Genomic DNA, 11860 nt, shown 5'->3' with positions numbered 1-11860 from the left:
TTGCGTTTAAAAAACTCAAATTGGTTTTATGAATATAAAGAGTTTAAATTATTTTTTTGAATAAAAATATCATTTTATATATTATTAAAAGGAGCAGTTTGAGAAAAATTATTTTATTACTTTAATATTTTTATAACTAAAACTTATCAAATTTAATTTTAAATTATTTTTTAATATTTTCTTATTAATATATTTTAAAAGGTAATTGTCTTGACGGTAATTTCAATAATAATACTAAACATGCCCTCTATTAATCACGTGTTTTCTTTAATACAAAAATTATAACTAAAAAAACTGAGTTTAAATTGTAATAATTTTTTAATAGAGTTTAATTTAAATTTTGCCCTAATTTTAACAAATTTTATAATTATCCAAAAAATCCAAAGAAGCCACCGAATGATTTGGGCCTTAACCTTAATTTTCCAGTGATTAACAGAAATAATTTGTAATTTTGTACCCAGAAGTCAGAACCCTAACAAAAACCTCTCCTTCCCTAAAAAATAAAAGTATAAATTAAATCCCTTCTCTTATATTTCTCAGAACCCGCTGTGATTCTCTCTATGAAGAGTAAGCGACGATCGTCGGAATCCATGGCTAACAATTCCGATCCTCCTTCTCCTCTTGGCCATAATATCATCAAAGACATCCTCTTAAGACTTCCGATCAAATCCATTAAACGATTTGAATCCGTGTCCAAAGCCTGGTACTTGCTCTTCAATTCCCATGACTTCATTTCCAACCATTTCCGTCGCTCTTCCAGTGGGCCGTCTCTTCTGATTCGCCGCTTCCACAATCCAACTGGGTCTAACTTTTCTATAATCTTGATGGATAATCGAACCTCAATTCCTCGCGAGATAAAGATTCCGTTTCTGGGTTCTTTGATTCGGTATCCCAAGATTATTGAGTCTTGCAATGGTATTATCTGTCTCGATATCTCTCCTTGCTATGCCTCCGCTTTTGTGTTGTGGAATATTTCGACTAGGCAATTCATAGGTCTTCCTCGTCCAAGAATCAATGATGCCCATAAGCCAATTTGGATGGTCGCTACTGGATTTGGGTATAGTCGCGAAAGTAATGATTTTAAACTGGTAAGAGTTGTGAATTTCCATTGTAACGAAGATGATTCTCTTGTTGTGAGGGCTGAAGTCTACTCGTGGAGAACGGGTTCGTGGATGCTATTGGATGGAAGAATGATCGAAGAAAGAATGGGTTCTTGTGTGATTCCTGAAGGCCAGCAAGCTGTGATTGTGGATGGATCTATGCATTGGGTAGCTAATGGGGTTGGGAAATTGGCAAATCACAAGTATATCGTCTCATTCGAAATGGGTAATGAAGAATTCAGAAGAATAAAAATCCTAGATTATCTTTCCAGTGAAATTTGTGTTAAAGTTGTAGGATTCAAAGAATCACTTGCTTTGGCATTGTATCCTGCTTTGTCTGTTTATCCTGGATATGGAAGACCCATCAATCGAATGGAGTTGTGGACATTGGATAAAGATTATGCTTCTGATGTTGATGGTAATTGCTGGACTAAACTCCATACAATAGACTTGAATTCTTCTGGACTTAACCCAATTGGTGTTCACAATGATTCTGAATTGCTAGTCAAACGTATGGAGGCACATTGTGTTAGTCTATCTTTTTTTGATCCCGATAACAAAGGCATCAAGACCTTACCCATTTGCAGTTCTGACTATACATGTGAGTTCTACAGTTATGTGGACAGCTTGGTTCCAGTAGCAAATGCAGGGTATTTGGAAGTAGAAAAGACTCGCGAGTCTGAAATATATTAGATCTTAAGGCTCATATTGCTTAGTACGATTCAGTTTTTAGGCTACAAGAATTTGCTTGGGAATTCAGGTCCTTTCCATATATGATATTGTTAGTAGGAATTAGTGCTAGTATTTTACTTTTGATTGTGAATTGATCCAATTTGAGCCTAACAAGTTACCTACTTATCTTTATATTGTTAGTTAATGTGCAGTTGTCATACTCTTTTGGTCTATTTTTGGCTTCATCCTATATATATATATCATCTTTATTTAATGCATTGTTTGAATTTCTTGTTTTTTTTTTCTTGATTTGGGGACTTCAAGTTAATCTAATAAAAAGGTTGTGATAGTGCATGGTGGTGATCAAATTAGAGCACTTGACTTTGATTTCAGCTGCTTATGATAGCACGTTTTTGAAAGTTGGTTTTGAACTTGTTCTTGAAAGCAGGTATGCGAACACTGGCTACTCGATATATTGCCATTGATAGTTCTTATTTCCTACTAATTTTTTGTCCTTTAATTAGTTTATGGTCTCCCCGACCCCATTATTCATCCTACCATGTTATCAGTTTTGAGCTACTGCACTCATTTGAAATTGCACTGTTTAACTTTATCTTTAACTCTGCACCATTTGCTGTTCTCTGCTAGTGTGATCTCTATTTTCTAATGGCAGGTCTAACTGCTAAGCCTAATGTTGGAAAATCTATTTTTGCACCTTCTTGTGGTGGTACCACAACAATTAGAGTTAAATCTATTCACAGGCCAAGGGCTCATTTTTACTGCCTATGTACCCAAAGAAAATGGATAATTTAATAAGCTTTCTTCCTGATGGGCTAAAAAAACTGCCCCAAGTTGAGCAACACAATTGATGGGTCAGAAATAAGCATTGAACCATTATGATGCAAAGGGCTCTAATTCTAACGGTCTATACCCACTATACATGTTATGAATCAAAATTTTCTAAAATTATTGACCTATTTTGATTTTTTTTTTTTCCCGCATTTAGCTTGGATTAAAACTTGAATTCAAGACTTGATCTATCAATTTATTAGTTATATGCATATAAATGCAATTTTCTTTTCTCTGAGATTCCACCCCAGCTGCCAAATTAATAAGGTGGTGAGATGGTAGCATCTCACAAACTCCAAATCCTCATTTATGTGTTGCCTATATATTTGGACATATTACTAGATGAGATGACTAATTTTATGCATTAGGATTTTACTTGTATACACTTTAATCCAGTATTATTCACAGTCCGCCCTCAGTGGTCTATGAAACCAACAATATATTATAAACAAAGCCCAATCATTTGGTTGTGGTCATACAAATATATAGATAAGGACCATATGTTTATTCAATCTAATAGTGTTCTCGTACTACATACTAATATGATTTACCACGTCTCAATAACAGAAAGTAGAATTAAAAGATCTCACATTAGAAATATATATATATATATATATATATATATATATAAAGTTTAATATAATATATATATATATATATATATAAAGTTTAATATAATATTTGGAACTCACTGCAATAAACTTAAATTTTTAAACTTAAATTGAGTGTTCCCTAGTAAATATCATGTGAAAGGGTGTGAATTTACTACTTATATTAGGATTATATATATATATATATCTGTTCATATTAATAAATTATTTTAATTGAAAATAAAATCTAACTAGACTTGATCAGTTGACCATGAGAATTATCCGGAGGAAGAAAATAAAATAAAGCAAATTAATGGTTTTGAAAACCCATATTGCCTCAACAATGAAGATGCATACATATCAATATTCCAAATTTAAAGAAGGTGTGCAGAGAGACAATAGAACACAGCACAACATGTGATGGGCTATGAACACTTTGGCATATATTCCCTACCACCATGGAAGCTCTTCTATTTATTATATATTTGTGTTTGCATAATATATATATATATATATATATATATATATATATATATATATATATATTCTTTTGCTTTTATTCTTTATCCACCTTATCTACGTCTCCGTCTCCATATTAGATTTGGCACGATGTGTAGTACGGAATAAAGATCAATAAATTTTATTTAATCCACTTGTTTAGACTTGAGATTTGTATCAATCTGAAATTATTTGAACTGAGTGAATTATAAATTAAAAAAAAAATGATTCATATGATTTGATTTAAAATTAATATATTTTAAATTAATAAAATATTTTTTAAAAAAATATAAAATTCAAATATTTAATCCATTAACTTGCAAAACAATTCTTTTTTTTTTAAAAAAACAAAATATCAATTTGATAAATAACTTAAATTAATCTATTAGATTCATTTCATCTGTTAACTCTTATCTATTAGTAATAATTATCCTATAAAAATTCATGTGATAATTGATAGCTAGATAAAAGTGATCTATCTCCTAGCTAGCACATATTAGAGGGACAATATTTATTTTTCTTCATAATCAAATCAAAATTAAGTTAACCCTAACTCTTAACAGTGGGCTATGAATAGGTTGCCTGCAATTTAATTTGATTTGGTTTAATGACGCTTTTCTCATAATTAATTTAGGTTGGACGGTGAAGATCAATGATTAGACAAGTAGATTTGCAGGTAATCGGTATCGTCCATATAAATTAGACTATTTGGTTGGTAGAATATATATATATATATATAGAGAGAGAGAGAGGCGTATTTACCTGAAAATTATCATGCCATTTGACTTTGGGACCACTTATCAACGTGATGATTTTCTATTAATATTCAAATAATTGAACTTATTTAAAAGCATAAAAGTTAATTTATGACTTACAATAATTATTAAGTGAAGCATTCTTTTTATTGAATTGTAATTTTAAATACTATATAAATACAATATTAGATAATATTATAAAAAATTAAAAAAAATTATATGGTAATATTTTTAATATATTTTATTTCTATATTTTTCAAATCGAGATTTATATTTTAATTTCCTTAGAAAAATTGCAATTTTTAGAAGTTTTTTTAAAAGAAAAAAAATCACATCATACTATCATAGGATCCAAAAAAATTCCATGATTTAATCCGGAAAAAGATATATTTGTGTTTCACTTTTATATATAGTAATCTGCTTTTTACATGTCATTTTCTTCTCTAATTGTCCTACCAATCAAAAAGCAAATTTTAAAAAAAATTAATTAACTCTTTTTTTTTTTCCCCTTAAGGAAAATACCTTTCACAAAACAAACTCACCTAAAAGTAAAAAGAAAAAAAATTAAAAGTAAAGGGAAAATTAATGTACTAAAAAATTTATCTATTAAATATTTAAATTTTATATATTTATATTTTAAATTTATGAAAAAATTTTTTATATGATTCATATATATTTGTATTTTAAGTCCCAAATTTAGATAAAAATTTTCTTTTATATATATATATGCCACCAATATTAAATCAAAATTAAATTAATAGAATTAGATTTTTAACTTTTTAAAATATTCATTTATTACTATTTAACCAACCTATTACTATGTACTTTTTCATCACCTAATCATTAATTGATCAAGATTAATTCTGTTTGTAATGAATTAAACACTCAATCAACCTTATTTAAGAAATAAAAGTATCAAATCGCTTATATCTAAAATCGAATTTAATTAGTTAAAATTTATACTGTTTTGGTGTCCTTTTATTTGATTTTTAATTTTCTTGTTTTTTGCTTTAAAAATAACAAAAAAATTATTAATTTATTTAAATTTTATCATTTTGTATAATCCATTTTTATTGAATTAACCACAAGCAAAACTAGGGACCAGCAATTGCCATTGCTTCTCCTCAAAAAAAGAAAAATAAATAAATAAAGAGCTTATTGTATTTATTCTTGTGTAAATTCATCCTGTTCCCTTTAGCCAGACTTAGTATTGTACTCCTAGTTCAACTCTTTTTTTTTTTAATATTTAAATTTAATTATTATCATAAATTTAACTTAATACATTTTATGAGTAAAAATAAAATTATTAATGTGTATTTTATAAAAATATAATTTTAGAATTTAAAAGTAATTTTTTTTAATTCTAATTAAAAATTATAGCTATTTAAATAAAAAAAAATGAATCTTCACTTTTTTTTAATGTTAATTTCTGGTTCGGTTGCTATTTGAGCCGATGGAGTTGGTAATCGTTTTGGCATTAAAACTACTTGTATATAACAGCATGTGTCTCAGTTGAGAATTTTAAGTTCGTATAATAAATGATTATCTAATGGCCTTCATGACACCGATTATGATACAGAGGAAGACCATTGCATCTTAGAAAATAAAATATTATTTTAATTGAGAAAAAAATATTAAGTATGTTACGCTACTCATTAATTATTACATTTAATTCAGACATTAATTGACATTTCCAATTTAAGCCAATGTTTATAGGGTATATCAACCAGCAAACACCAGCTTGCAGAGTGTGTGACCTCTTTTCATTCGGACAGACAGTAGGCTAAATTAAGTTGGTTTAAATCTCTTGATGATATTTGTTTGATATATTTATTCTTTTTATTGATATTAAATAAGCGATAGTGATGATAAATTTTATGTTAAGTGTTTGGTAAAATTACATTTAGCTGTTGCTGTTGATATGTGAAATGACTAATAAGGGTATATATCATATAATTTATTTTATTATTTAAATAAATATAAAATTATAAATTTATTACATTATATTATTTATTTTATTATTAAATTAAATATATTATATTATTTAAATAAATATATAATTATTAATCTTTTATATTATATCATTTATTTTATTATTGAAATAAGAAAATAATTATTTTTAAGATAATTAAATAATTTTAAAAATATAAATAAAATAATAAAATAATTATTATTATTAATAGAAAAATTTATAATTAATTTTAAGTTTTTAGATATAAATAAATATTTTATATTTTACGTTATTAATAAAAAATATTTTATCAAAATTAAAATACGTTAATTAAAATGTTAAAATTTAAAATGAAAAAATAAAAATATTAATAATATTAATTTTCTTGTTAAATAAAAAAGGATAATATGATCAAAATAAAAAATAAAACCAAATCATTTTTTTAACTTGTCAAACACTATAATTTATCTGTTTGAGTGTCTATCAGCTATCAACTACACCTAACAGATAAACCAAACACTCCCTAAATTTGATGATGGATCACATTAGATGGTAATGAATTATTCTACACCTTTTCTCGTCCACTGCCTTGTTTTATTTATTTATTTTTAAAATAATTTATTTTAAACGAGACTCAAATTTTATAATATTAAAATTACACCAATATAACTCACTTATTTTATTAGCTTGGTTACTTTTTTATTTCTTTAATAATTGGTAATGTTGGGGACCAAGTGAGTGGTGTGTCATTGGGCCTACACTATTATATCCACGTAATAATCCACTTTCCAGCAAGAAAAAACACAATCTCTATTTATTAATATATCTATCTATTACTATTGGACTAAGCAATCTCTTTCTCATTATAATATATATGTTCAACCCTTTTTAAGTTTTCATTATGCTTTTGCTAGTTTAATGTCCGTTCGAATCACAACAACTCTTTAACTAATAATTGGGATTCAATCAATTGGTAGCATTCAAGATAACTACAATTTCAAAATCCCCCCTTTTTATTTAATTTTGAATTATTATTATTATTATTATTATTATTATTATTACATTCATTTTATTATGTGTAAAAAAGTTTCTATCTCTATAAAGTGGATTCCATGTATAAGAAAGTTGATAATTATTAAGGGAAAAATATATATATATATATATATGAAAGTCAAGTTATTTATGAATTTTTTTGGAACTTTACATGTGAGATGTTAATTTGAATTAAATTTAAATAAGTCCAATTTAATATTTTTAATAAAATAAATACAAAATTTTACATTTATGCTCAAACAAGTTCAATTTTTTTTCTATTAAATTAAAACAATATATTTCCTAATTTTAATAATAAAATATTGATTTTCTTGTTTTAAATATTAAAATTAAAATAATAAAAACTCGTATGGATTTCCTTTTTCCTCAATATTGTCTTTCTCACTAAATATCAGTGGCCGCTCTATCCTCTCTTCGTATCAACGGGTAATTTGAGTTTCTTAAATTGTGTCAAATTGAAATGGTAAACTATATCAATTAACTTGATAATACCTGATGATCCATAATGATTATAAATATTCTTCATGGGGAAATTATAGAAAGTTCTCAACATATATATATATATATATATATGATGTACTAAAAAATAAATAAATAAAAATCCACCAGAAGCACTTAGTAAAAGTTCCCACTTTTACTATACTAGCTCAGGGAATCTACATGTGTTGCTCATTTATTCGTAAAATAAAATAAAATAAAATAAAATAAAAATATTAAAAATAAAGAAAAAAACAAAAGCACGAAGAAACCAAAAGAAAAAAATAAATAAATAAAGAAACACAACAGAACACAAAAACAGACTTACCCACAGCTACAGGCCACAGTCCTCATACCTTAATAGGCAGTGGTGGTGCTGGTGGTAGAGGCCAGCTATTTTGGCTTTCGACATAGACTTCACACCAACCGCTATTGCTCCTCCTCCTCCTCCTTCCTTCCCCTTTTCTTCCCCACCCCATTCCTTAAATGCCCGCCGTTATTCTATTTATATAATTCTATCTCTTCTACACTCCGATATTCTTCTTTGTATATAATATATTCACACACTGATTTACTCCCTTCACATTCTCTCCACCTTCCACTCCTACCAGTGAAATGAAACCCCTCAACTATGGCAGGCTCGGACCCTCCGAACCCGGCGGATCCTCCCAACCTATCAACCAACCAGAATACGCCACGCCTCACCCTTCCCGCAAAAGGGGGGTAATCCTTCTTTCCCTTCTATCCATCGCCTTGATCATCGCCTCTGCTGTCTCCGCCGCGCTTTTAATCTGGCTACGTTCCCGCCCTTCTGGCCAACCAAGCCCAGTTGTAATCCCGAAGCCCACCAAGGCTATTTCTAAAACATGCAGCAAGACTCGGTTCCCGGCTCTCTGTGTTAACTCGTTGCTTGATTTTCCTGGTTCTACTGCTGCCTCCGAGGAGGACCTCGTCCACATTTCCTTCAACATGACTCTGCAGCACTTTACTAAAGCTTTATACCTTTCGTCGGAGATCTCTTATCTCCAGATGGATACGCGTGTACAATCGGCGTACGAGGACTGCCTCGAGCTGCTTGATGACTCTGTGGACGCGCTTTCACGCTCGCTCTCCACCGTTGCGCCGTCGTTGGAGGGGAACCCCGCCGGACAGATAAAGCCCGGCGGATCCACTGAAGACGTGGTCACTTGGCTAAGCGCTGCGCTGACTAATCAGGACACCTGTACGGAGGGATTGGCGAGCTTGAATGGACCTGTGAAGGATCAGATGTCCGATAAGTTGAAGGACTTGTCAGAGTTAGTAAGCAACTGCTTGGCAATTTTTTCTGCTACCGACGGCGACGATTTCTCGGGCATTCCGATACAGAACCGGCGGAGACTGATGGATGCCGAGATATCTGAAGAAAATGCCGATGATCTCCCGAGTTGGTTGGGGAGGAAAGAAAGGAAACTGTTAAGCTTGCCGGTGTCGGCCATACAGGCCGATATAATCGTTTCGCAAGACGGTAACGGGACTTGCAAGACGATCACGGAGGCAATTAAGAAGGCGCCGGAGTACAGTAATCGGCGAACAATAATTTACGTAAGGGCAGGAAGGTAAATTTATAAATGATAGAGAGAAAAAGGAATCTTTTCGTTAGCTGGCTTTTCATTTGAAATTGTTAATTGAGTTCATTATGCAAATCATGGAATTAGAATAGTGAAAGAAAAATATTATTCACGTAACGTAAGTTGGGTGGCAATTCGAGAAGTTTGTATTCATGGCACATGCAAATTTATTTAATTATTTATATTTAAAAAATGTTTTTGCATAAAAAAAAAAAAATTAGAGTGAGAATTTGCAGGAAATGAGTGAATGATTTGATTTTTATGTAATTTGCAGATATGAAGAGAAAAACTTGAAAGTGGCGAGAAAAAAGTGGAATCTGATGTTCATTGGAGATGGAAAGGGTAAAACGGTGATTTCAGGGAGGAAGAGCGTTTTCGATAATCTGACGACATTCCACACTGCATCCTTGGGTAAATTTCTATTTTTTTTACCCTTTTGTTTTGTCTGTCTAGTTACAGTCTTGTCTTTTTAGCTTACTGTGGTCTGTGGCCCGTGTTATTATGGCCTTGCATTAACGCTAGCATAGTCGGTGTTCAACTTGCACGTGGGCTGCCATCACCCTCAACCCTTTTTCTTTCAAACACGTGTCCTCCCAATTTCTCTTCCCATTAAGCTTTTTTTACGAAAAAAAAAAAAGGGAGGAGCAATGGCAGGATCCAAAGGAGTGACTTTAGTTTAAACAATGTTGTAATTGCTTATTTCAAACTTTGCATGTATAATAAATTTCATGTCAAAGCTTGTATGTACATACAGTTTAGATTAAAGAATACATCCTCTTTTTTACTATTATTCCCATCAAGTGAAGTTGATTAAATTTAATGTAGTTGTGTGGAGGCATTTAAAAAAAAAAAAAAAAAGAAAGAATGGTTATAGATGTTTGCCGTAGCATTAAACTTCACTTTGTGCTCATCAAAACCACATTAAAAAGTTGTCAATTCCCTGCGTAAATCCTACTGCAAATTTACGCACTCATCGTCTAATATTGGCGAATTCCCTTCTCGAATTCAATTTATCGCTACAAATTAAAGAACAAAGAGAATCACATTATTGGAGGTGGGTCATGATCATCACATGACTAATAGCTCTACACTTGCCAGCAATCAATAACGCATAGAGGGTCAGATGATTTAAAATTTTCAAAGCTATTAATCACTCCTTTATGTCTTTTTCATTCGTCTGCCTTTTGTCATACGCGCAAACGCCAGCTGTTTAATATATCAGTCACTCTGGTTCTTATTATGTCACTTTTTGTCTTTTTGTTTCAATTTCCATATAGCTGCTACTGGGGCTGGTTTTATTGCTCGTGACATGACATTTGAGAACTGGGCTGGTCCAGCCAGGCATCAAGCTGTGGCTCTCCGGGTTGGCGCTGACCATGCCGTGGTCTACCGGTGCAACATCATCGGATACCAAGACACTCTTTATGTGCACTCGAATCGCCAGTTTTTCCGGGAATGTGATATTTATGGTACAGTTGATTTCATATTTGGTAATGCTGCTGTGGTGTTTCAAAATTGCAGCATTTACGCTCGTAAACCTATGGATTTTCAGAAAAATACTATCACTGCACAAAATCGTAAAGACCCTAATCAAAATACAGGCATATCTATCCATGCCTGTAGACTCTACGCCACCCCAGATCTCGAGGCGGCCAAAGGTAACTTCTCAACATATCTAGGTCGTCCATGGAAGCTTTACTCAAGGACTGTCTATATGCAAACGTACATGGGTGATCACATTCATCCAAGAGGGTGGCTAGAGTGGAATGCAACATTTGCACTTGATACACTATACTATGGTGAGTATATGAATTATGGGACAGGTGGGTCTGTCGGGCAACGTGTAAAATGGCCCGGGTATCGGGTCATCAATTCAACTGTTGAGGCAAGTAGATTCACCGTAGCAGAGTTTATTTATGGATCATCATGGTTGCCTTCTACTGGGGTGGCATTTTTAGCTGGATTATCAGTTTGAGTAATATACATATATTATAAAGTTGCTACCACGCATGTCCTTAGTGACTGTATGCAAGGATAATTTTTCTATTCTTTTTTTGTCGTTTTTGGCATAATTCAATAACCATTGAAACAGTGATTGTTCCTTTTCTTGTGCAGTTGTAACTTGGGATAGAAAGTTGAAGGGAAATGTTATCTCTCTTATTATTAAAACTGTAAGTCTTGAGAAATACTAGTGATGCATTAATGAAATTTGAAATTCATTCAATATTGATTCTAAAATAACAAGCTGGGTATGGAAAAATATAAATACCCATTAATCTAAAGAGGGTGACAAAATCGTATTAGTTTG

General features: G+C 31.0%; 2 protein-coding genes across 2 annotated transcripts; both read left to right on the top strand.

The window, feature by feature from the left end:
* The first annotated feature begins 443 nt into the window (after window positions 1-443).
* Window positions 444-2005, top strand: LOC110633219 (F-box protein CPR1). The gene has a single exon (XM_021781730.2). The coding sequence runs from the start codon at window positions 561-563 to the stop codon at window positions 1791-1793; it is 1233 nt and encodes a 410-aa protein (XP_021637422.2). The 5' UTR covers window positions 444-560; the 3' UTR covers window positions 1794-2005.
* Window positions 2006-8276: 6271 nt separating this feature from the next.
* LOC110633212 (probable pectinesterase/pectinesterase inhibitor 34) lies at window positions 8277-11776 on the top strand. The gene is made up of 3 exons (XM_021781720.2): window positions 8277-9540; window positions 9827-9963; window positions 10830-11776. Exons 1-3 carry the CDS (start codon window positions 8561-8563, stop codon window positions 11525-11527), a joined length of 1815 nt encoding a protein of 604 aa, XP_021637412.2. The 5' UTR covers window positions 8277-8560; the 3' UTR covers window positions 11528-11776.
* The last annotated feature ends 84 nt before the right edge of the window (window positions 11777-11860 follow it).

Source organism: Hevea brasiliensis, chromosome 9 (assembly GCF_030052815.1).
Source record: "Hevea brasiliensis isolate MT/VB/25A 57/8 chromosome 9, ASM3005281v1, whole genome shotgun sequence".
In the NCBI taxonomy this organism is placed as follows: domain Eukaryota; kingdom Viridiplantae; phylum Streptophyta; class Magnoliopsida; order Malpighiales; family Euphorbiaceae; genus Hevea; species Hevea brasiliensis.
Note: the sequence above shows the minus strand (reverse complement) of the source record. Positions and strands in the feature narration are given on the sequence as shown.